Source organism: Nelusetta ayraudi, unplaced genomic scaffold (genome assembly GCF_046127955.1).
Source record: "Nelusetta ayraudi isolate G7.1 ecotype Tasmania unplaced genomic scaffold, CSIRO-AGI_Nayr_v1 ptg000057l, whole genome shotgun sequence".
NCBI lineage: Eukaryota > Metazoa > Chordata > Actinopteri > Tetraodontiformes > Monacanthidae > Nelusetta > Nelusetta ayraudi.
In genome coordinates this window covers 866,013-891,764 of record NW_027466107.1, presented here as the reverse complement: position 1 = coordinate 891,764, position 25,752 = coordinate 866,013, and the positions used below count along the sequence as shown (strand labels likewise).

The 25,752-nt window shown below is 49.0% G+C and overlaps 2 protein-coding genes and 1 long non-coding RNA gene across 3 annotated transcripts; 2 read left to right on the top strand and 1 right to left on the bottom strand.

Moving 5' to 3' along the window:
* Positions 1–2,158: 2,158 nt before the first annotated feature.
* On the top strand, positions 2,159–4,159 carry tcap (titin-cap (telethonin)). The gene is made up of 2 exons (XM_076038715.1): positions 2,159–2,582; positions 3,056–4,159. The coding sequence occupies exons 1-2, from the start codon at positions 2,431–2,433 to the stop codon at positions 3,429–3,431; spliced, it is 528 nt and encodes a 175-aa protein (XP_075894830.1). The 5' UTR covers positions 2,159–2,430; the 3' UTR covers positions 3,432–4,159.
* A 2,702-nt stretch (positions 4,160–6,861) lies between these two features.
* Positions 6,862–8,557, top strand: LOC142896766 (uncharacterized). The gene is made up of 3 exons (XR_012928389.1): positions 6,862–6,907; positions 7,390–7,594; positions 7,651–8,557. It is a non-coding gene; the product is annotated as an uncharacterized LOC142896766 (long non-coding RNA).
* Positions 8,558–18,933: 10,376 nt separating this feature from the next.
* On the bottom strand, positions 18,934–19,827 carry rprml (reprimo-like). The gene has a single exon (XM_076038618.1). It carries the CDS (start codon positions 19,416–19,418, stop codon positions 19,089–19,091), a length of 330 nt encoding a protein of 109 aa, XP_075894733.1. The 5' UTR covers positions 19,419–19,827; the 3' UTR covers positions 18,934–19,088.
* Positions 19,828–25,752: the final 5,925 nt, after the last annotated feature.

Sequence of the window (25,752 nt, the reverse complement as noted above, 5' to 3'; positions counted from 1 at the left end):
AGGCTACAGATCTGGTGTCTGATGGTCCCCTGGGGGGGGGGGGGGGGGGGGGTCACGACTCAGGCCGGGTTGCAGGACAAACGTTAATGATGCTGTTTTGATAGTGAGGAGCTGCTGCTGCTGCTGCTGCTGCTGCTGCTTGTTGCTGTTGTGGTTACGTAAGAGGAGAAACACACGGCTGAGGGCACATGTTGGAGGGCAAAGATACACACACACACACACACACACACACACACACACACACACACACACACACACAGTGTGTGGCAACATTTGACCCTTTGGTGTGAGTGTACGGCCAGAATCAGGAGATGCTCAGGTCGACTCCTCACTTTCCTCTTCGCGGTCGTAACTTTCTTCAACTTTCTCCCTGTGTCCCTTGTTTACCACACACTGACACTGACAGGAGGGACCGGAGCTCCATCCTGCCCCCCCTCCCCTGTCCTCCCTCCCCGTCTGCTTCCTGCTGACAGCTCATTTAAATGTCGCCTCCCAGCAGCTGTGGCTGCGTGGTGTTGTTATGCAACGCTGAGCTGCTCCTGCCTCGGTGCTCCTGCCTCGGTGCAGGCCAGGTGATCAGTGTGACAGGCCTCGCCTCCTCACCGTCCACCTACACATACACACGCACACACATCCTGAGTCATTAGCACAGCGATGACTCACCCGAGCAAAAATACAGAGGTAAAAGGTCATGTGAAATCAGAACTGCACAAATTAAAAGCATCTCTTGCTTGTTTGTTGGTCACTGAACTGATGGCGTCCCATGGAAAGTTTCCTTTCTGCTCAAAAGTGATTTTATTTTATTTTTATTTTTTTATTTGTTGCAAATTGAGAAGAAAATCATTTTTGCAAAATCATTTCTCTTTAAGATTCCCCCCAACTGCCAGTGCTGCAGTGTCCACACTGGTCTAATTAGCAGCAGCAGCAGCAGCAGCAGCAGCAGCAGCGAGGCTCACGGCCACTTCCTGTTTTCTCTTCTTTTTCTGTGGCTTTTAAGGGCAGCTTGCGTCAGTCACTTCCTGGTTTTATCTTAACTAAAAAGAAGCAGATTGCTAATGGAACGCTGAGACTGACTTGCAGATGTGAGCTGGACAAGATGGAAAAGATTCATGTTTGAAATCAGGGCGCTGTCTTGCAGGGCTTTGACCTGCAGAAGCGCCTCAGTGGAAAGTTTGTAATAGCATGTTGTGGTTTGAGAATGTGGTGATGATGATGATGATGACGATGACGATGACGATGATGACGATGACGATGATGATGACTCAAGTCCAGTCTGACCTCGGTGTCGCTGGTGTTTGTCAGCGTCACTCTCAGAAAGGGCAGAAAACTTTGAGTTTGAGCAGGCAGGAGGGGGGAAATAAAAGCATGTGCACCAGAAGCGAGTGGTCAGCAGGAGGGAACGGCGCTGCGTCACGACTTTTACTGCACCCTGCCTGGAAAAATGCATCAAAGCAACATGTGTTGGATCAGACTTCCTGTCGGCAGGATCAGGCTGTGATATGTGATGCTGAATGAGATCTGTAACTGATGTGGACGGATGAGTCACACACGGGGAACGGCTGGCTGAGTGTGTGTGTGTGTGTGTGTGTGTGTGTGTTCCGTGCCGTGTAACCCGAGTGGATTACAGTGTAAGCGGCGCTCTGTCATCGAGATGATGAATCACAAGCTATCAAACCGTTGCTGCACCTGTGAGACGCTGCACTGTAGCTGCAACCTTCCACTTTTCCCTGTGTTTTTTCTATGTTATTTTGTTTGCAGTTTTTCTTAGAGAGCTTCATGGGCTGACAAAGATTGTGTTAATGCCATCGGATCTCAATTGTGACCCCAAACCTCGGCTAACTGTTTAAATAAACTCAATAAACCACCAGACGGGATGGAAAACTGCTGCATCAGTGTTGTCTTTCCACATTATGAGCGCACCAGCGGGAACAGCACGTCCAAATCCTCGTTAAGATTCCTCTCTGATGATAGAACCTCTTGTGTGCGTGTGTGTGTGTGTGTCTACAAGTTTACATAACCCTTCTACACATGCACACACACAAGTGTCCACACGATCCGTTTACCGCGACCTCCGACCTGGCAGCTCATGTGTAAAGCGTTGAGCTGAGCCGAGGTGACTGGCAACCCGGCTTAAGAATCGGGGGATTTTCGGGCCAATTACTCCTCAGTCCTTCTGCGGAACGGCGCCCAGCTCTCCGGGAACACGCTGCCGAGCCTCTGGGTGTCGGGTGTCGGCGCACGCTGATTGTGGGCTGAGTACATGGATCAAAAATAGCAACAGAGGGTCCATAAAAGCCTCGCACGCATCCCAGCCCCGGACAAAGACTGGCACGGAGATCCGGCCGGAGCATCACGCGCACCAACACACACCAGCGAGTCCACTCCGACCCCTCGACCCGATCAAAGCGGCGTTGCTGCGGAGACGAGAAGATGAAGCCCTTCTGCACCGTCCTGGAGAAACGCGGCGGCGAGTTGGTGGGAGCCCAGCTGACCTGCAGCCTGCGGGAGGAGAACAAGGCCCAGAGGGAGAGCTACAGCGCCGACTGGCACTCCGTCAACCTGAAGACCCAGCCTGAGGACAGGTGAGACCAGGGAGCCTGCAGCAGTGCTCCCCCTACTGGCCGCTATGGCCTCGATTTCTCCTCATAACTGTGAAAATCTGATCAGACAGTTTTTTTTTAATCTCGTCTGTATGAGTTGAGACGTGCCATACTTAATGAGCCTCTGATGTTAAAGGTCCCATGTTGTGTTGTGTCCATTTCCAGACCTTAGGGTGAAGGTTTCCAGAGGTTAACTGGTTTCTGGGGAGTTACTGTTGGGAAGCAATGTGTCAGACAAATTTAACACAAAATCAGGCCTTTAACAGGGCAAAGAGCTGCAATTTAAATTTTATTATACACAAACTAGAAGTAAATCTAAAACTAAATCTAGACGTGTGTTTTTTGTTCACCTTTTTTCCCATTTGAAAAGTTGATCAAGCAGAAAAGCAGAGGATGAAACGCCCACTCACAGTTTCAGTTTGCTGACCAGAGACCTTTAACTTTTCCCTCCACAGACAAACCTTGAACGAGAATGACTCCTCCCGCCGGGAGACTCTGTCCCGCCAGTGGCGCTGCCGCCCCCTGACCCAGACCTGCCCCTCGGGGGTCTTCCGGGTGGGCACGGTGGAGCGGGGCGTGACCGAGCACCAGCTGCTACCAGGGAGGAAGACCCTCCCGCTGCCCATCTTCGCCCCGGCTGAGCTGGGTCTCCGTCTGGGCCGCGGGGCCCCTCACACGGAGCAGGAGCTGTGGCAGCCCCCCGTGGTCCAGAGGAGGAGCCTGGACGAGATCACCAGGGACCTGCCGCCCGTCAAAGCCACCCTCATGGAGTTCTCCAAGGTGCCCAGGGCCCTGGGCCGCTCCATGTCTCAGGAGGCCCAGAGAGGCTGAGGAGGGAGGTGAAGGGATGAGCTGGAGGACACGATGAGGTGTAAATAGATTGATCTGCAGTGACCTCCGACCCCTCGGCCTTGAAATACTCCACATCTGTAGCACTAGAACTTTATTTCTCTGCCCACCGAGGCAGCAGGTGTGTGTATGTGTGTGTGTGAGCGTGAGAAAGAGTCCTCAACACACCTTGCGATTCCTTTCCTGTGAAATCTCTGCTATCTGACGTGTCTTGCTTTGAATTTTGTAGTGCTAAAGGTTGTAAATATCCAGCAAGGTTGGTTGCATTGGGAGCAGGAAGTCATACAGCAAGTGGCAGAGGGGGAGGTGGGCGTGGCTGAATTGGAAGTGGGCGTGGCCGAGTTGGAAAGATGACGTGAACGAGGAGCGAAGTCCAGACCTGCATGGGTGGATTGTTGGTGTTTGATCTGTGAGAGGGAACAGAATGCACTGGCAGAGTCATCACACACTGCAGCTGTAGCACAGAGTGTGTATGTCTGAGTGTGTGTGTGTGTGTGTGTGTGTGTGTGTGTGTGTGCATGCCATCTAGTCAGGGCAACTGGTGGAAACGAGTGTGCTGTTCTCCACTGGGTATTAAGTGATCTGCCGCACTGAGTAGCAGCTCATAAATATATCAGATAGCTGAGTGTGTGTGTGTGTGTGTGTGTGTGTGTGTGTGTGTGAGAACCGTGTGCAATGATGTTAAAATATCTTTTCTGTCTATTTTTATATAAATAAAAGCTAAGCTGCTGACTTTCTTCTGATTGTGGATTCACTTCTTTTGCCACATGATTCAAAGATAAACAGAAAAACAGAAAAAAAAACCCTGAGATTAAATTGAGTTTTATACATAATTCAACACAGGATAATAATTGGATTTTTTTTTAGCTCAACATCCCAAAAGACTAAAGTACATTAAAATATATTAAAGCTGCAGGAAACGTACAAACACAATGAATATTTGACCAGTCAGGATGACGATGATAATAACACGGTTGTTGTCTCTGTGATTATAATGGAGAAAATCCTGCAGACAAGCTGAGATTAATACGTGTGTATCCGTCACGCATGACTTTGAGTGCACACTGTGACAGCTTCCTCCTCCTCCCCCTCTTCCTCCTCCTCCTCCTCTTCCTCACAACTGTCCCCACTTCGCCACTTTGCATCCCTCATTTATCTTTCAGCCTCTGCCTCCCTGTCTGGGTTTATTCTGGGTGCAGAGCTGCTGGTTCCTGTGTCAGGGTGCCCAGCTTCACCTCCTCATCTCCTCTGCACTCTCCACCATCCACTCCCTCCGTGACGGCTAATTTCCTTTCTCCACCCCCGACCCCTGAATCGTTTTTCTGAGGACCTGCGTTCTTGGCCTGCTCCCTAATTCCCCGCTGAACCCCCCCCCCCGCCACACGCTCTCCCTCCGCTCCCCTCTGTCTGGTATTAATAGCTGGGTAAACACCAGCGACACTCTGGAGACGGTGCAGAGTCGGCTGTATTGGCACGTTCCTCCCAGTTTGAGCTCTTGATCCTGCTTCTTTATCACAGATTACAGTGTGCTGAGCTCTTTCACTCCCTGGTTGTTAAAAAAACAACAACACACCAAACAAACAAAGGAAATCACTGCAACACACTCCTGCTGCTGCTCTCCCAGTCTGCACACCGGCACGGCACAATAGAGACACACCACAAATGAGCCGCAATGGAAAGAAAAAAAAAACGAGAGATGGAAGCTATTTCCAGCAGCACGTCGAGGAATGTGCCAATTGAGTGTGTGTGTGTGTTTGCTGTGGACAAATGCTGCGATGTGACATTTGAATTCTTTCCTATGCAGCAGCAGCAGCAGCAGCAGCAGCAGCAGCAGCAGCAGCTGTCCACACTCGGCCCAGGCTGGCTATGGGTTCATTACTTAAGATTGGTGTGTACACACACACACACACACACACACACACACACACACACACACACACACACACACACCCTACACAAACTACAACACTTTGCTTTTGAGCCGTGCTCCGCTGTCCTGTTGTCCTGTCAAGTCGTCTGGGTCTATTTTTAGATGGGCTCACTGATTTATAACTCATGCGCTGCTGCATGTGTCGCTCCTCCTCTATGGTGTCCAGGCCGCCTTACGCAAGGCCTTCCATCAGCACCAAAGCACGCGGTGATGGATACTGGGTTAACCTGCCCGTCATCCATCCAGGTCGCGCTTGTACGGTCTGTGATATACTGCCGGCGGCTGCTGCCCCCTGCTGGATGGTTAGACGAACATTATCTGCTGAAACCAAGGCTTCGTTTGAGGGTTTTTAATTTTTTTGTTTTTGTTTTCAGAGGGCGGAACCAACACGGAGCTGAGGTTCTGGGAGATGTACCAGCGCCTTGTGTGACATCACAAAGGGCTGTTTTCTGGTGCTGTGTTATAGTGCACGCTTGATGAGTGGACAAAGGCGCAACGCAAAGGATGGAATTCACTGACACTGTGAGACACTGATTCTTCTTCTTCTTCTTCTTCTTCTTCTTCTTCTTCTTCTTCTTCTTCTTCTTCTTCTTCTTCTTCTTGGGGTTCAGGATGAGTGCAATGGTTGGATGGATACTTTCATGAGGAGATTCCACTTCCAGACTCTGTTTAAAGGTTGAAGAAGCAGCGTGTCAGCAACACTGCTGCTTCTTTCTGGAGTGAACCAGCGGTGATTAGTCGCATCTCCAGTTGGAGCTTCTTGTGTTAATTGGTGCTTGGCCAGACTGTTTTCCCTCCCAGGCGCTGGGTGATGAGGGGGGCGTGGATGGGACAGTGTCGGAGGCTGGCCGCGGTGCTGAAGTCTCACTGGTTCTTCCCTCCTGCTGGTGTGATGTCACTTCCTCCAGCAGGGACAAGAGGTGGCACACCTGGAAACACAAGGTGCAGAAATGTTTGCAGTGTGCGTACGTCTCCTGCGTGACTCTGAGTGTGAGTACGTGTGGCTGAAGAAAAGTGTGTTGCGTTTAAAATATTGATTCGACAAATCAAAGGTTCAATTGTCTGAAACTCTTCCTTGAGAATTTCTGAGTTGCCCGTCGGAGGGGCCAGAGCACAGGTGATGATGACAGCGATGATGAGTCTCACCTGTGGTCATGTCCAGAAATGGCACAAGGGAAAAAATATTGAAGGCGACGCACTGGCCCTAAAGAAATGTGTATCTGTCTGTGGAGGATTTGATAAAACTTGACGACAGCGTCGAGACTTTTTTTTTTAATTTTATCTTTTTTAAATTGATATTTCTTTGCACAATTAATTGAAAATGTGCATATTGCAAGTGGGTTAATCCACTGGAGACACTGTGTGCTTTTGCTTCTACTTCGTGCATCACCAGAATAAACTGGGCTGGACTGGCAGGCACTGGCAGGCACCTGATGGTGTCTGTGTAGTGGCGCTGGTTGAAGCGTTGGTGGCGCTATGCAGCCAGAGGTGGGGGAAGCCTGCTAATGGCCGTTTATTGTTTCTCCAGGTTAGCTTTGTTTTCCTACTAATGAGATCTCTTGGCTTGGAGGCGGCCGCAGCAGAGGAAGTTTTCTTTTAAAAAAAACAACTTGTATTGTTCAGCAAAAGGACGAAAACAAATAAAACAAATGGAGCGACTTCTTGTGTTTGAGCTCAGAAGAATAATGAACAGAGAGTGGAAGGCTGTTTGTTTTTTTTGTTTTTTTTTTACCATCAGATAAGTGGATAAAAATGCAAATGGACTGCAGTTTATTGGAAAACGGCGTACGCGGGGAAGAAACTGTAATTTTCATTAAAATATACAAGAACGTGAAATTACATTTTCTGGCTTCAGTTAAAAAAAAAAACAAATAAGAAACTTGAAGCTACGCTTTGCATCTTTTCTCCCTTAAAATGACCAAAATAGCTGACTTGATTTTGACTCATGACTTGTCACAGCGCCTCCCGCTGGCCCACTGTGCTACTACATAATGTTTGTTGCCTGCCCAGCTCAGGTCCTGCTGGTTTGTGTGGTAAGACTTTCTTACACCTGCATCCACACCTCTTGCCTGGGGGCAACTGGCCTGTTTAGGTCCACAGGGGAACAGAAGGTCGACAGAGACAAAGAGGGCAAGTGACCAAAGCAATCCAGTCCTGCAGCAGGACAGTTGGGGGCGCTGTGTCATCGTCAGGGGTGTCACTCTCCCCCTTTCAGGTCAGTGAATTGTTAATTGGTTGCATTCATCCTAATTATACCTTATTTATTTTCAGATCGAGCCTTGTTGCAACCTCTGGACTGGATGTTGTATCATGGTGGTCCAGGATGACCTGCTGCATCAGGTCATCCTGGACCTCCAGCAGCTCCTCAGACAGTATTGAATCACACCCCCCTCTCTGATTGTCCTGTGTAACTGTCTAATCATTATTGTTTCTTCGCCTTCAGCCAACCGTCCGAGCCTGCGGGCGACTCGCTGATTCACCCACACTGTGTCAAACCAAGGCGCTGGATGCGAGACGCCTCGGCTCTGTTTTCTCTCCTGGCTGTCAGTCAACATTTGTTCACTGATGAGTCACCTGGCTGAATTATTAATGCTCACTCCGTCGAAATATAGAAGTGCACGCATGTGTGTGTGTGTCTCTGTGTGTTTCTGGCCAGGATTCTTCTGCTGTTATTTCAGAAAAAAAAAGTTTTGATTCTATAACTGTGGATACCTGCATTTGCTGCTCATCCAACTGTTTCCTTTTTCTTGAGCTCACTGCAACTTTAAGTGATATGATTCACTTTGGGATTTCATATTTTTTTTTTTTTTTGAATAATGAAAGTGAAGACCTCCTCTTTCCAAGCATCTCAGTCGATGGCCTCATCAATCTCATGCATGAAAATCATCAATATTCAACTGCTGTGTACTCAAGTACAATTTTCTTGAAAATGATTTCTGTGCTTCAACTTCCAACTTTAAAGAATCAAGCAGTGAACGATGCAGACATGTGACCCTAAAGATTAAACTTGTGCTGTTGTAGCAAATATAAATCAACATTTTGTATCAAGCAGGAAATAATCCACACCTTCAAATATAATTTTTAGCCCTTTTTTCATTTTTCCACATTAGTTTAACTGGCGAACATGTAATCATCTCAATGTACGCCAAACGCATAAATAATGCATATGTGGCTCCAAGCGAGTTCCAAGTTTGACAGGCCAGAAAAAAAAAAATCTAGGACTTTTCTTTTTTTTTTTTGGCATGCGGTGACAGTGTGTCTCCCTGACGTGACCACCAGGCAGCCGAGCCGGGAGGCAGCAGAGAAGGAGAAGAAGTCACCGCCAAGCTGCCAAAGGAGCCTGAGGGAGGAGAGACAGGGCAGTAATGAGGCGCCGTGCCTGGAGGGGCCAGTGGCCCCGAATAAACTGCAACCTGTACAGGAAGTGAAACTCCAGCACACGTCGAGGTAAAAGACAAGGGAAGAAGTTGGATTAGAAACTATTTAAGCATCGCTTCTTACGGACGCAGAACAGATTTGTTGGAAACATGCCTTTGCTTACAGCTTTCTTATTTTACACACACAGGCACACGCACGGAGGGACGGCGTGATAAGTGGAGATAATGATCATTCACACTTTCACACCAACAGCTGAGAGGCGTTTGGATCATATGGCTGCATGAGTGTCTGTAAATAACTTCTGTCCACGCCGTGCCGGAGCCAATTCTATGTAAGCAGAAGCAGATCGTCCCTGTGTGTGTGTGTGTGTGTGTGTGTGTGTGTGTGTGAGTGAGTGAGTGAGTGTGAGAGAGCGAGAGAGAGAGAGATCCAATCCTCCAAACCTGTTGGCTAAATTGCAGAAGCAGTAACGAGGTGCCAAATCTCTCTCACACACACACACACACACACCATATACAGTATATCAGCCCAGAACATATCAGCAGAGACTTTTCTCTCGTTTTCAAGCTCGTGTTGTAATTTAACACAAATGCAGATATGAGAGATACTGACGAGAACAAGAGCTCGTCCACTCACTGGCCTCTTAATGCACCTGTTGGCCAGCTCGTTAATGGCCAATCTGCAGGTGAAGACGCCCTGCTGAAGTTCAAACTGGGCATCAGAACAGTAAGACGGCTGATTTGGCAGCAGCAGCAGCAGCAGCCTTGTTGCGTTCATTCAAAAAAGGGGATCCAGGCCAGAAATACCGAGGCAGACTTAATAAAGTGGCTGGTGAGTGTTTTTTTTTTTTTTGCTCTTTGTGTCCGCAAGTCTAACAGCACTGAGAAAATAGCATCCATCACAAAAGGTCAGACAAAAAAAAGGAAAAACAGAACAAAAAAAAGCTGCTTTCTTGTTTTCTGCCTGTTGAAGAAGATCCTCTTCAAATGTCCTGCTAACAGCAAGTTTAAAGCAAACATAGCAGCAGTCAGGAGTGGTTTTCAAGGCGGTGTGATTACGTCAGGATCCACTGTGGTTGCCAGGCGACAGCAGCAATTAGCAACAAGTCAACACATTTGCCAGTGAAACAATTCCCCCCCTGCCCCCACCAAACTAATCAGTCACTGCACCGCCATTTCAGCTGGTGTCATCCAGAGATGACGATGAAACGCAGCAGCCATGAAGTTAATGTGACTTTAATGGAAATGATGTAGGAAAAAGAGCGGGAAAGATGCACATGAGCTGTTTTTCCACTTGGAAAAAAGCGATTTGGTGAAGTTTTCGAAGGCAAATCTCGCAAATTGGAAAACAAAAGTGACTGCAACACTTTTGTGAGTTACAAATCATAAATGTGTTGCTTTTATTCCAACGGTCTTTGTTAAGGCGAAGAGTTCATTGGTCTTCAACTGCTCTGTTTGGCTGGAAAACATTCCCAACTTCAGGATTGTCCGCCTGAGCTAAGGCGTCCGCTACAGGCGGAAGTCCGGGAATTGATGCAGCCTGGCTGCGGTGGGCGACGCTAATTAGCGCATACATTGCATCCAGACCTGCCTGTCAGCGGGGGCGGGGCCTCCCCATGCTCGGAGCCTCTCCAGCTCCATAATTAAAACACTGTAATCTGGCTGGGTCGCCTCTATTTTTAAACGCCGCCGCCTCTGTCATCGAGTGGGGGGCGAGTCGCACAAAAGGGAGGGAGGGTGATCAGGATGATGATGATGATGGTGGAGGGGCGTGTCTGAGGCGAGGGAAGAGAGAGGATAATAGCAGGACCAGCTATTTAAGACACAAAGAAACTTGAAAAAGTAGAGAAAAATCGTGATCAAAGACATCTTCTAATTGGCGACGTAGGCGGGAGGTAAAATTCACCGTGTCGTCCAGAACAGCCCACACGCGCCACGTCCAGTCTTCCATTGTGTGAGGACTGGTATAAATGCAATTTATACCCTGGAGGTTTGAAATAAACTAATTACTTCAGGAGTAGTTTGGAGACATCTTGAGGAGTTCATTGCTGTGCAAATCTAATGAGATATTACATTTATTTGCTAATGTTAAATGTTCATGTGTAAAAAGGAGTTCCGTGGAAATTTGGACTCGTGCAACAGGTCTTCTGTCCAGTTTTATATCCAAATGTATCTCTACTTTCATGATATTTCAGTATTTCAGTTTTTACGTGTGAAGCTACTCTCAGATGTCCGTCCAGTCTGAACAAACTCAATGAATTTTTTCCCCCCCGGTTGCGATACAGTCGGTAAATCCGACCCTGTCATTCCTGATGATGTACGTCACCTGGCGCTCCGCTCCAACTGCAGCGTGGCGACTTAAGGTCGCGATGCAATCTCACTCTGTTATTAATAGAACTGTATAGAAATATGCATATTCACTGTATTGTCGCCGTCAAATATGAATGAGGCCCTCGGAGCCGGCTGACACTCGGCCGCGGCTCCCTATAGACCCAGTGGCCTCCACAGGAGTGATTAAATTATTTGCACCTCTCAGTAATATTTAATCACACACACGCACACGCACACACACACACACGGACTGCAGCCAGTTAGCGGACGGCTGGAGCTCCCAGGATTGGGGATCATTTATTCATACCTCGGGGCTGGTGGGGGGAGGGGCCGGGCGTGCTCACTCTCGGCAGCTGTTTTCTTGTGTTTCGAGGCTAACTGCGTTAGCCACATTAGCACGATGGACGACCTAATAGACTTGGAAAAAGTGTTAATACTATCGGTTGAATTTTTTACCCGCTGACTGTATGTACTGCATTATGGGCGGAGCTTCCAGTTTCAAAAAGAGGCCAACTCAGACGTGACTGCATTCTAGTGTTTGGCCAACAGGGAGCACTATTCGGTTGCAAAAAAAACAAACAAACAAAAAAAATGACGTACAGTGACGGAAATGAGCCCTACATTCATACCTTTACAAACTTTTTTTTTTGATGGTCTGAATCGCTACAGGAAAAAAAAATCCTGAAATGGACCCTGATGTCCCTTTTGTCTGATTTGGTCTAATTTTAAGTCAAATTGGCCATAAAGTTGTGGGCGTGGCTACAGTTTAGCAGTCGGCTTCCCACATGATTTCTTACACAAAACTTCATGTTGCTATCGCTAATCTGATAAACAACCAACGTTGCCCTCTGCTGGTGGGTGGCAGGATGACTACTGGAGTTCCGAGTTCTGGAGCGTTAGCTCCAGAACTCAGAACCATCTTACGCACACTGAGCCGGTCGACCCTCAGAGTGAGACGGCAGCAGAGTGGAAAATGAAAGTTCTCGTCATTAGTCCAAGACTATGACTCACCAAATCCCCCCCCCTCCCCCCCCCCCCCCCCCCCCCACACACACACACATACGGTTTTGCCCCTCACCCCTGCGGCAGCGTCTCAAGAACACGGCGATTACCTTCCCCCGTTCCCATGGCAACAGCGCCCTCACAGCCCCACTGTGGCGGCGATCGGCCGCGTGTCTCGGTGAGCGTAGCGCCTGTGTTTGTTTAGCGAATGTCAGCGACCGGTGCAATAATCCCCGGCCCCGCCCCATTGGGTCCAACGCTGCCCTATTCTTCGCGTCCATGATGACGAGCCGCTCGCCGGCAGCCCGTTATTAAAGTTCTGCGACTGAACACACTGAATATTTTATGCCGTTTGTATTTTGCAATAAGTTTTCTGGGCTGCGACTTGTAATCCTCCCTGATTGATCCTCGCGGCGGCTGATTTGCAAGCCACTGATTAGCTGATGAGAGGCCGCGGCCTCGAACTCCCTCCATCTGTGGAGGTTGGCAAAGTCTGGGGTGGAGAGGAAGGGTCTCCATGTTTGTGTGAGATGAAGCTTTGTAGAACATCTTCTCCCAGCCTCTCTGCTGCCCCCTGAGGAGGGGAGTTGACCAACAGCTGCTCCACCATTGCGCCGCCGCTGCCACTATTCATGAAGTGCCCACCATCAGCACCTCCCTCGCCCCGCGACACCCTGAGTTTATTAGCATCTGAGCCGCGGTAACCGCTAATTAGGCTGCTGCGCTGCCAGTGTGGTCGATACCAGCGAGTTCTGAATGAAATCGATGGGCTGAGACCCCGAAGTGAACCCCTCACCTTTCCCCATGAGGAAACGCAGGAAAGAGTTCCGACAAATCCACCAACTTGGCTCATTTATTTATTAATATACTTTCTGTGTGTTTCCTGGGTGACACTGTCGCGCAGTGGTTAGCACTGCCGCCCCACAGCAAGAAGCTTGTGGCTTTGATTCCGGGCCTGGGACCTTTCTGTGTGGAGTTTGCATGTTCTCCCTGTGTCTGCGTGGTTCTCTATGGGTTCTCCAGCTTGGTGGTGAATTGTCCCTCTGTTGCCCTGTGATGAACTGGCCACATGTCCAGGGTGTCACCCTGCCTTCACCCCAAGACAGCTGGGAGAGGCTCCAGCTGACCCCCGTGACCCTGAGCTCTGGAAGAAGTGGGTATTGAGGATGGACGGATGGATGTTTGTTTCCTCGCTGGCCGCGCAGGACTGACCGGGACTGGGCAGTCTTCATTACACTGCAATGCAGGCAGGAAAGAGGGAGGAGCGGCTCTGCTGCGACTTGCGACTTGATCTCCCTCGGGAGGATTGGATCCGACCTCGTAGCAGTAAGACAGCGAGCCTGCGTGTTGCTGATGGTTCCTGATTTCCCGGCCAGCCGCTCAGGCACAGGCAGCGGAGGACGCGGCGCTCTGCGCTCTGGGAGGGTCGCAGAGTTGAACCGTGTTGAGTCTGAGAGAGAGAGAGAGAGAGAGAGAGAGAGAGAGAGAGAGAGAGAGAGAGAGAGAGAGATCACACCAGCGTCTCACTACAGACATCTGCTTTCCCCCCGGCATGTGAGGAAGCCCTCGGTGCTGAAAAGCTGCCAACGCCGAGCGTAAAAACTTGCCGCATCGCTTGTAAACGAGTAGCGCCTGGCGACGACCAGCGCTGCGAGGGAGGCGCTGATTGCACATTGAGATGCAAAGCAGGCCGCCGACAATCCACCCACTTAGCGACCACGCCGCCCCCCACAGTCAGGTGTTGGCTCCGCCCTTTTGAGACCGCCTTGTTTTATTTTTCTCCTTTCAAAGTCCCAACAAAGCGTCAGTTTTAGCAGGAGGCTGTAAACAGAGGGCTAAATTCCTAAGATCTTAGGTTATGTGGCTGCTTCTCCGTTCATGAAGACTAAAGCTGGAAAAACAAAATGTAACACGGTGCAGCGTGCAGACTCTGCAGACTCCAACCAACCAACCAACCAACCACCAAGCGACATGAGGGTCATCAGCTGAAGGGGGCGGAGCATCTGGGAGCAGGATCCAGTTCATTTGCCGACAGAGACTCCATCACACGTCTGGAGAAATAAATCAATGAACGAAAAGTCTCTGAGCTTTCAGCCGGCAGGAGATCGTTGCAGTTGAAATCAATCAGCAGCCTCTCACGCAGCACAGAGCCACGGCATTTTAAACATGCTAAAATGAGTTAATTTATTTGTTCATTTCTTTGTTGTTTTTTTGTCCCCGGCATTTGTTGTGTGTACGCAGTTGTAGACGCTTGCCGTGTTTGTGTATGAATGAGGCCGTCTGAATTGTTTGTTTTTGCAGAGGGATAATAGATTTATTTAAAATTTCATGAGATCCGATTGAAGGGCGTTTGGCTCCCCGCTGAATTGGATGACGCACCGTCAGCTTCCGAGCGCCGCTGCACTTTTTTTTCGGGTGAGAGATATTTGCTCATCGACGCCTGCGTGTTTGTGTGGAGATTCGGTCGGATTCAACTGACCTGCAGGAGGCGATCTTTGGGGAATGTAGACGCCAACTGGGAATCAGTGACAAGAACGAAAGTGGCATCACGGCATCAAAAGGCGAATCTTGCAACAGTGTGTGTGAGTGTGTGTGTGTGTGTGTGAGTGTGTGTGTGTGAGTGTGTGACTCCAAGCCTGCTTGGCTGTGGGAGAGGCCGTTTCCTCCCCTCAGCTTCGGTGCAGCTGTTGCTGGTTCTTCCTCCTCTGACTTCCAGAGAACTTGGCCGAGAACTTCATCCTCATGGGAAGTGTGCCAGAACTGCAGTCTGGACAAGTTTATTTTTGTTTTATTATTATTATTATTATTATTTTTACCTGTCTAGCAGTTTGGGACGCTGCGACTATAAATCAGTTTGGTCCCCTCTGTTCAGCGATCCTCTCAGCAGAGCTGCTGGTGTTTTTGAAGCGAGGTCTTGAGTGCAGTAATGTCGAGCTTTGCCGACCGGCCTTCTCTGCTGTCACACTTCCCGAGGAGGCGGCGGTAGTGGCGGCGGCGCTGTTGGGTTCATTATTTCTCTGAGGTCTCTCTCGCACAAAAGGTCAGCGGCGGCGCTTCCTGAAAATGTCCGCCGTCGGTGGCGTGAACCTGCGCGTGTTAATTGGGGTGACAACGGGTCGGCGTGTCAGCGTGTCACTCCCCTCCCCCCACCCCCCCCTTCCAACCGCCCACCCCACCGCATTGCTAGCTCATCGATAGCGCCGGCGCGCGCCACTTGTAATTAACAGCGAGGCGTCCCTGCTACAGGTGCGGCCTGTCAGCCGCCACGACTTCGGGCAAGCAAGCAGTTGGCGCGCGACACCGAAAAATACTCGTCTCAGATGAGTTCATTAGCAACACATGGATGCTGCTCAGCACTCTCAACTCTTCAGCATATGTTCAGCAGTAGTGGGCGGGTTGATATATATATATATATATATTTAGAGAGAGAGAGAGAGAGAGAGAGAGAGAGAGAGAGAGAGAGAGAGAGAGAGAGAGAGGGGGAAAAAAAACTAAAGTCAGAGATGGTGAGTAATTATTATTTTATTTTTTAGCTCACTTTCCTCAGAGCGTGAAGACGAGTTTCAGTCGGAAAGGAGCCAAAGTAAAAGAAACACGAGTGTGATTTTCTGCATTATGATCTCATTTCATTGAAAGGTCCCTCATTCCTCCCCACTGCCAGGTTATCACCAGAGTCCAGTGGAGCAGCCGTGCACAATGAATTATTCACAAAACTCTGCAGGTCTCCATAAAAAGCTTTTAGCCCTCTGTTTACAGCCTCCTGTCAAAACTGATGCTTCCTTGGACTTTCCTCGAGTTTTAAAAGGAGACAAAAACTGTGTTCTCAGGCGGAGGAAGGAGCCCAAACCCGGCTGAGGGTGCGACCAAGTCACTGACTTTTGAGACGCTCAATGATAGCTTGTCGACGCTAATGTTGCTTATTTTAATTTGACTGCGTCTGTACACATGAATCCTCTGCTCTGTCTCGGAAATGTGTTCCTGGTCACTGAGAGCTGCGAGGTTTCTATGGTTGCAGCCCCGTTGAAATGTCAGCAAGGGGGAAAAAAAAAAAAAAAAAAGCTGATAAAAATCTACCTCGTAAACGACTTGTGATCATGTTATATCAACGGAGAGGAGGATAAAAAGGGCCAATTAAAGAAGTTATATTTGGTTTGGGGAGCGGCTTCACGGTCGCGTCGATCTCTCTTCTAAACAGTTTTGCTCGGAAACAGAATGTTCTCATTCCTCCAGGATGATATCATTCCCCGCAAATCTGTGATAGACTCGCTTGTTGCTCTGTGTTCGGCTGGAAAAACAACACGCACATCTAGAAAGCCAAGCACCTTCCAGCAGCCTGTCAGGAGCTTTTTCAGCTTCCAAACTGAACAAACCATCTAATCTCCTCTCCAAACAACAGGAACAACCAATATGCGGAAGGCTCTCTCTCACACACACACACACACACACACACACACACACACACACTAGGGTTTTAGAAGCTGATTTCTTTGCTCTCAAACTAGTTTTGTAGCAGAAAAAAACAGGCCGTGTCTCAGACTTTAATTCCAATACAAATAATAGTTTATGATTTTTTTTTTGCACACCTGGAAAAACGTAAGGTTGCAAAAATGTTTAAATTTTTCACATTTAATTTATTTTACCCTGTTCTGCATATTTTTCTGTCTTGTGTGCTTTGAGGGAAGCAGCCGTGGTTCCATTTTCTATTTTTTGCATTCGCCCTTTCTTTCCCCTAGAATATTTTTTGTTTTTCAGTCACTTCTGACACGATACGGTACCCCAGTTAGTGATATTTTAGCCCTCCTTGTGATGTCACAAAGGGCTGTTTTAGAAGGCACTTTCTAAAAAGCAAGCAGAGGAAGTGACAGACGAACTTCTGCCGTTCTTGGGGAGTTTGTCTGGACAGAAGCAGCTGGAAAACGCAGACAGGGGCCTCTGAGAGCCACTCCTTGCCGTCCTCACAGACTCATTCCCGGTCATTAAAGCCTAATTACCTAATAGCCCCTTCATTTATTCATGCTGTTTTCCTGCCACACTTTTTTTTCTTTTTTCTTCGGGTGGCGGTTGGTCACAACTTGCCGCTTGGTCGCACGCCGGTGTCCAAATGAGAGGAGCTCATTTGAGGAGCCGCATGTTTGTGCACGGGCGTGTTTGTAAGGATTCATCTGGGCCTCGGCTCTCCTGACAATGCGCTGAAATAATAATGAGGACATGGGTTGCTTCTGAGTAGGAGGAGGAAGAGGAGGAGGAGGAAGAGGAGGAGGGGGAGGAGGAGGAGGAGGAGGAGGAGGATGTGCAAGTGTAGAAGGAAGGGGAGGAGGTGGAGGGAGAGGAGGAGGGAGAGGAGGAGGAAGAGGAGGAGGAGGAGGAGGGGGAGGAGGAGGAAGTTGTGAGTGCAGATGGAAGCGGAGCTGAAATGGAACTAAAACGCTGAGCTGAGAAGCTCATTTCAGAGGCATCAGGGGGAAACAAGCGGCGACTCTCCCACCTGTCTGCCGCAGAGCCAGTTAGCCGAGCCGTTTCCCTCCATGTGGGCGCCACAGGAGCCGCACTGACACTTGGAACGTCCCTGTGTGTCATCGCTCGTTGACTTTTCTTTTTTTTTTTTTTTTTCAAAAAAAAAAAGAAAAGTCACAGTGACACGAAACGCGCCGTCAGCCGGCTCGCAGCACTTTCTGAGGTGAAATCCTCCTCTTAGCCGCCGCACTGGCTACGGTCTGCATCTGCATCAGGCCGCTGACGGATGGAGTGTGAGTGTTTCTTAATTGCGGCCGCCCGCTCTCCAGAGAGATCAGATTAACTGCTGCTGCTGCTGCTGCTGCCTGAGCGACTAACTCAGTGCCAGCTCCTCCTTAAAAAGCCCTTTAAATGCCACGCTGCCTTCACAGAGTGCTTAACCAGCCAGAGTGCGACTGACTTGAGCAGTCTGTCTGGCTTTAAGTCGACCAAACTCAGGATTAGTCGCACACAGTTCACAGTTTGACTGTGGCATTGTTTGCCTGTGACGCAGCAGATCTTTTCTTATGTAAAGCGCAATACCAACTGAAGAACATGTGAGTTAATGAACCGTTCACTTCCTTAAGAGTTGGCGTGAAATTCAGCGGTGAGTGACACATGACACATGGACGGCTGCGGTCACTTGACCAACGTTGTTTGTTTTTTTTTAATTGCATGCTGCAATTTCAAGTTTCTCTCAATATGCCTTTCTTTCTCTCTCTCTCTCTCTCTCTCTCTTTCTTGATACAAAATAATTCATGCAGCATCGGTGAGTTTGAAAGTGCAAAACAGGTCCAAAACGAAAATTCCACTTTTACAGATCAGTCAGCGAGCATGCCAAAACAGGACCAGATCACTCCAGAAAGCTGTGACAGGGTTGCTTTAAAAAGACGTGCAAGATCTTCAAACCACCAACCCTCAAAACATCAGCAAGAAAAACAATACTCCGGTGTGTGTGTGTGTGTGTGTGTGTGTGTGTGTGTGTGTGTGTGTGTGTGTGTGTGTGTGTGTGTGAAGAATATCTACAGGTCCACCACGCCCACATAATTATTCACCTGCAGACGTGGAACTGTACAAAACCACAATCATGCTTTAAAAACATTATAGCTACCAATCAATGACTTTTACAAAATATATATATATATATATTGTGTAATAGAGATATATATCTAACAAAAGCATGAGGTAACAGCTTGTAAACATTGTTTTTTTTCTTCACTTTGTTCAAGTTGGCAACATGAAAATTCACCCAGAAGACTCGACGGAACGTCCACGTGTAAACAATCGAGCATTTTTGATTTTCTTTTGTACGCGCACACACACACACACACACACACACACACACACACACACACACACACACACACACACACATAGAAACAACAACCCCAGTAACATTCAGCCGCGGAGGGGAAGGACTACATCCTGCAGCCGCCTCACGGGCGGAAGAGTGAAGTTTCTTGCATATGTTTTGCTCTCCATGCAGGCGCTTTCCCGCGCGGTCTTCTAGCTGAGGCCGATCATCACCGTCTCCACGTCCTTGGACGGCCGCCGCTCCTTCACCAGGAAGTTGATCATGCTCTCCGACTTGATCATCAGGTTGCAGCCCAGGAAGAAGATGCCGAAGACGACGGTGAGCGAGAGCACGCACAGCACGGCGATCTGCGCCACGCGCGTCACGAAGAGTTTGCGCTCGTCCTGCGCGAGCACCAGCGAGTCGCCGCCGCCGCCGCCGCCGTCCGCCGTCACCACGCCGTGGGTGCTGTTGCCGAGGCTGTGCGTGCCGTTGAGCAGCAGCGCGCCCTGGGTCACGTCGAGCCACGAGGAGACGTTCATGCTTCCGGGAGTCGGGGGAGGGATCACCTGGCCGGCGCGCGCTCTCTCAGCACAAAAGCAGGGCTCTGGTCGAAACTTTGCGTCATGGGACTTTACCTTAAAGATTAAAAAGAATGGAACACACCCCACACGCACCCCCACGGGAAAGACTGTTCAGTGAGTAAAAGTCCAGTTCCGGATGAGCCGTCAAAAGAATCCGTGCGTAATGCGCGCGCCTCCGCCTCACATCGCAAGTTTGTTCCTCCCTCCCCGGGTGGCTGGAAGTCCTCGGGTCGCCTCTCTCCCGCGCGCAGGAGGGTCTCCTCGAGAGGTGCAAAAAGCGTGTTTCCCCCCACCGGTGCAACACGAGACGCTCCGCGCGAGCGCGTCTATTGTGCCAAGTCCGTGGTGCGTTTTAAAGCGATGATGAGTTCCCCGAGGAGCGCGCGCACCACACCACGGCGCACCGGGGGGAGGTTGGGGGGTGTGGGGGGGTGGGGGGGGAGTCAGATGGTCTCAGATGATGCGCTGCTCCTCCGATGATGCGTTCAACAATAAATAAGAAGTGAGAGAGCCACGAACCCGCCAAAACCATCAATCTAACCGTTTCTTTTAACCTGCAATTTATTTTACGATTTGAAAATAATTTGCACTTACAAAAAAAATGATGATGAGTCATTTGTAGACATGCAAAATCTGCAACATTAGTTTTCATAATTATCTCTCGGGAAGTGAAAATTTGTCTTAAAAAAAAAAAGTTAAAGGTCCCAAGTGTAAAATTTAAAGAGATCTTTTAGAATGAAATTGAATGAAAATACACCAACAAACTCATCACAAACAAATACTTTTTTTTATTTATTTTTTTATTTTTTTTATTTTTTACAAACCTTTGTATTGCCATTAGTAGGTCCACATTGGGCTGATTTTTATTGTGATGTCACAGCCTTCATAAGAAAACTGCACTGACACACTGAAATACCCCTTCTTGCCACTATAGGTGCTTATAAATCTCAAACAGTTCAAACAACCTCCTGTAATTTGAACTCATTGTTTGCTCATTCATCCAAAGACTGATTTTTCTTTGTTTGTTTTTTTCTTTTTGACATCCAAGGCAGAATAAATAAGTCATAAACATGGATCTGTTGACTCGGGCTCCTCTGGACCCGGCGGAGCTTCTCGTCTTTGCACGTCAATAACGGCATGGCGCTTCAATTGATTCAGACGCGCAACTAACTCATAAGGCTTCTTATGAGTTGCACTTATGAGTTATGGGTTAAGTTCAGAGAGATCATTTAAGAGCCTTGAAAGTAGAGAAAAAAAAAATCTTAATTTCAATGAGAATCTGAACGAGTCGAGGTCTGGCTTCTCTCCGCGGAGCCTAACGGCCGCTTTGAATGGAACAGAGGCCAATGAGCCGCGCCGGGCTCTCCGTGTGCAATCCAAGACATGAAATCAATTAACTCGTGATTGAGCTGCGGCAAACATTTATCAGCAATATCAGCTCCCACTGCGCCTCCTGTTTTCTGCCCCGGGGCTGGAGCCGAGATGAAACCCTGGATCACCAGACGGTGATTTTTATTGGGATGTGTTATTCAAATATGGCCTCATCCTGTTTGAGATTGCTGCAGCCGTCCCAATCACCACAACACAACACTCCACAACACAACACAACACAACACAACACAACACACTCTTTAGGCTGGGAGACCCCCTGCACAACCTGATCTGTGAAGAAATAGGAGGCTCACATGTACACATATCAGTGTCATTAAAAAAAATAAAATAAAAAAGTAATCCCATGGTATCAGAGGAAAGATGTCATTGCTAATTATTGCATCACCAAGACTTTCTCTCTCATCAGCGGCTAATTCCCAGACCTGATGCCATCCGGCCAGTCATCCTTATTGATCTGATTATCATATTACTTTTAAATATTTAAAAGTGAAGTGTACATCCCCCATAGTATCAAGTTGCAGAATGTCTGGAGGTCTTCAAAGCGGCCGGAATGTGTGAAAGATTCAGACAGAAAACAACCTGCGCTGTGAAGTGCAGAAATGGGGCTGATTTGTTGTGAGAAGGCGAGAAGTCTCTCAGTCACACCTGAACTCCTGGGAAATATCTGCAGGAAGCAGCATATTTAGCCCTCTGTTTACAGCTTCCTGTTAAAAAAAATGATGCTCTGTTGTTGTTTGGAGGAGACGAAACAAAGCACGAATTGTGTTGGAGATTGAAAGTTGCAGAAATGAATTTCAAAACATTAGAATGAAGCGGATTGTTCGAAAACCAAGCGACTCCAGTGGAGCGGCTTCACCTCTGTTTAAAGCATTTGGAAGGCAATGTGTTAGTGCCCTGTGTGACATCACAAAGTGCTACTTTCATGTGATGTTTTTAGAAGCCTCTTCTAAGGTGGCGCGAAGCAGAACACGTTTTAGATGGAGTTATTTCATGGCTGAGGAATTTGCTGATTACTGCTGAAAAACACTTTTGCATTTTGCATAATGAGGGACCTTTAAAGTCACAAAACAACAACAACAATCGTCAAATTAAGTTCAAATCCACGTTGACTTAGCGGTGTAATCTTCATCTTGGCATCATGGCCGGCGGTTTGTAGCTGCTGTGGGTTTCACTTCCTTCCCCTCGTGATATTTTGAGCAGCCGCGGTGATGAAGCTCAAAAAGGTTAATAGTGATTGAAAACAAGTGCGGAGCAGCTCTCCAGGATTCATCCAGCAAAGTCTGTCAAATGAATGTGTAGCGTTTGCTTAAGCAAAGAAAAAAAAAAAGAAAAGAAAAGAGAAGAGTAGCCAAACAAAAGACTGTGAAATTGAATCTGCAGTGAGTAATGCAAGAGGCTGTCTGAGCATGTGTACAAACAGAGATTAGCCCCTCTGGAGGTAGCTTAGCTTCACATCATTTATCACCGGCTGGTAACAGAAGAGCAAGGTGTGCTTTCCTGCTTTGTTTGTTTTGTGTTTTCCACGTACAACGAGATCAAATAATCTCATTAGCCTCGGATTTTGGTCGCCGCAAATTAATTGGAGGCTTGCAAATCAACGCCGCACAATTTGTCCCCCGGATCCATTGTTCGAGGCGGCGCGATTATGGAAAGAAGGTCGTACTTCGGCACCCGTAGCTCTGTCAATATGTAAATCCTCGGCGGCACCTAGCGGCGCCTCTTTGAGGCTTTAAATAGCAAGAAACTTCAAAGAACTAATGAATGGACATGAGTACCGTTGCTGCGTTGAGGCAATTTGCTAATGCCTGTGAGTTTCTGTGTTTGGTGGTTCAACATAACGCAGGAAAAGTTTCCTTCTTTTTAATTCCAAACGACGGGTTCACCTGTTGCCGGAGGAGCGAGCGAGCGAGCGAGGAAAAGAAAAGTTGGGTGTCGAAGGGGGGAGGGGGGGGGCCTGCAGATGTGGACATCGCGACTTTTGCGTGGATTGTTGGCGTCGACGTGCGCGACGACGCGGGAATGTGCACGTGGCGAGTGCGAGAGCGAGAGTCTGACTTGTTACCAAGCAACAGCGAGACCTGCGAGGCCGCTGACAGATGGTTGGTGAAGTTATTTTGGTTTGGAGACGGGGGGGTTGGAGGGGGGAGGCGGCTGGGCCGAGGGGTGCGATGGGGAGTTGGGGGTGTGGTGGTGGTGGTGGTGGGGGGCGGGGGGCGCGGGGGGGGTCAGCAGCAGCATCAGCAGCCTAGCAACGCAAACTAAGTGGAGACATCCTCAGCAACAGGGAGACCACACCCTCCTCACCCCTTCTCCCCCCATCTTCCACGCTCGTGCTGCTGTACATGGACCCCACCCACACACCCACCACCCTCACCCCACCCACCCACCCACCCACTCACAGAGGGCCCCACACTTCCTTCCCTCCCGCCAATTAACTGATTCCTCCTCGGATGTCCGTTTATCGGCTGATCAAAGCTGAGAGGAAGCGCTGAGCTGCGGGACGACGGGGGAGGGTGTGTGTGTGTGCGTGTGTGTGTGTGTGTGTGTGTGTGTGAAGGGGGGGTTGGCTGTGCAATTAAGCAGAGCAGCCACACCTGAGCCCCACTCTGCCTCTGCCTCTGCCTCTGCCTGTCTGTCTGTCTGCCTGTCTGTCTGTCTGTCTGTCTTTGTTTTCATGAAATAGAAAAAACAGCCACAACAAAAAGAGGCTTTGGGCTCCCCTGAGAGATAAATCGCTGTGTTTCGATCCGGCAGTCGGCGCCGTGGGAATCACACAGCCCACCGTGTCATAAACGCATTAATTAGACGCTGACGGAGGGACTGCAGGGACGCAGCAGTGGCAGCAGCAGCAGCAGCAGCAGCAGCAGCTGTCGACCTCACGCCGGGCCTGCAGCAGACTTTTAACACACAGAATGACGAGCAGCCCCACTAAGAGAGACAGAGAGAAAGTGTGTGTGTGTGTGTGTGTGTGTGTGTGTGTGTGTGTGTGTGTGTGTTCCAACGTGTGCACCTCCAGCCGCAGCGCCCCCCGTCTGCCTGGTGGCCGCCGTGTTGGTGTTTGTGGCAGCAGATTTTTCAGCCCCCTGGTGGCTCCAGGTGCAGGTGGCTCCGCCCTCGTTCCGCCCTGCAGCTCCGCCCACTGCTGCCCGTTAACCTCATTTACATTTAGACACACACCCCTCGCCAGCAGCTCACCTCACAGGTGGCACCATGTGTGCGTCTTTGCCTCGGCCTCTTTCTTGGTGTTTTGCCAACTTTTATTTTGCTTTTCTCCTGTTTTTCTTGTGTGAAGTGACTTTGCGAGGCTGAATCACAGCGATTCTGAGACAAAAATCAAACGCATCCCTCTGGAAAATCTGCATGAATCCGTTGTAGCGTTGAAGCCTTGACACTTGAAGCGTTACTGGTTAGTTTCAGAAAGAAGTAAGAAGTCAAATGACGGTGATTTCATTTCAAATGTTTGGTCTGGATTACTGGAAGCACGGTGCATGTTTCTGTTGTTGGGCATTGATTCAAACATTCTATCTGGTACATTTCCCCCCTCAGCAGCACAGCCCCGCCCCCTTTCACCACCTCCTTTTATTCATCTAATTTTGTGTCCAGACGCAATGTTTGTGGCAGGGGGAGACTTGAGCAGGAGGATCAGACGGCAAAAGCCTCTCAACAACACAATCACAAACCCACTTGGGGTCGAAAACGTATCACCTCACTTGAGCCCCCAACTCCCAACCCACCCGCCCACCCCCCTCCATCTCCTGCTCCAACATCTCGGCTAAGCCGCCGCTGTTGAGATGGCCGGGCTGTTTGTGGTGCGACGAGCCCTGATTTTGTTTCCGGTGAAAATCCTTTTTTTTCTGGTCGCCGTCATCTCAGACGCAGGCAGGGGGTGGGGGTGGGGGGGGGGTTGCGGAGGGGAAGAAAGAAAGAAAGAAAGAAAGAAAACAACTTAAAGGGCTCCAGATAGATTTGTAGTACAGGTCACGACCCCTCCGCCTTCTGCCGTTTCTTGTTCCATTTTAATTGGCTGCCACCTGACCCCTTCTCTGATTTCTTCTTCTTCTCTTTTTTTGCCCCCATGAGGACGACTGTCGCTGCTCCTCCTCAAACACCAGCGCTGCTCCCTGGAGACCGAGGCGCCGATTGATCTGCATCAGTCAACGGGGGCTGTTTGGGTCCGGCCGCCAAAAGCTGCTCCGCTACCTGCGCCGCCGCCCGCCCGCCCACGCCAAGCGCTGCTTAACGCCGCTCGACAATTATAGCTTTTCTACTTATTCCTCCATTGCTGTAGCAAATCTTGGACACGGGTGGCGGTAACTTAGCAACCGGCAGAAGAATAAGAGCTCGGCACCGGGATTAAAGAGCCAATAAATGGCAAAGTGGCACCGGATGAGACGCTTTGACTGCTGCTGCTGCTGCTGCTGCTGCTGCTGCTGCTGTGCCTGCTGCTGCTGTGCCTGCTGCACGCCAACAAAAGTTCATTTCTGATGGTTGATTGCAGCTTTTGGTCTTTTTAACCAGTTCCTTATTGTGCAAACATTCCCACAGTTGAATTCCTCTTTGGTTTGTTTGCCCGGTTTTTAAGGCTCAGTTTGTTCTAACACAGTGTTTTTCAATCACTATGTGTGGCAGACGAGTACACGGTGAGATAATGTCAGGTGTGGCGTGAAAAATTATCCAATTTCACTTCATTGGTCTAAGAAAAATAAATAAAATAAAAATAAATAGCATTGCATTGTGGAGTGGCTGTACTTTAAAAGGAATGGGAGCCAGTTTTCCTCCCTCAGTCCCCCCCCCCCCCCCCCCCCCCCCCCAAGGATAACAGCTTTGTGTGCATCCCAGGTTTTACACTGACTGAGTGTAAATAAATGAAGAGACTTTATTGTCATTATTGGGCTAAAAA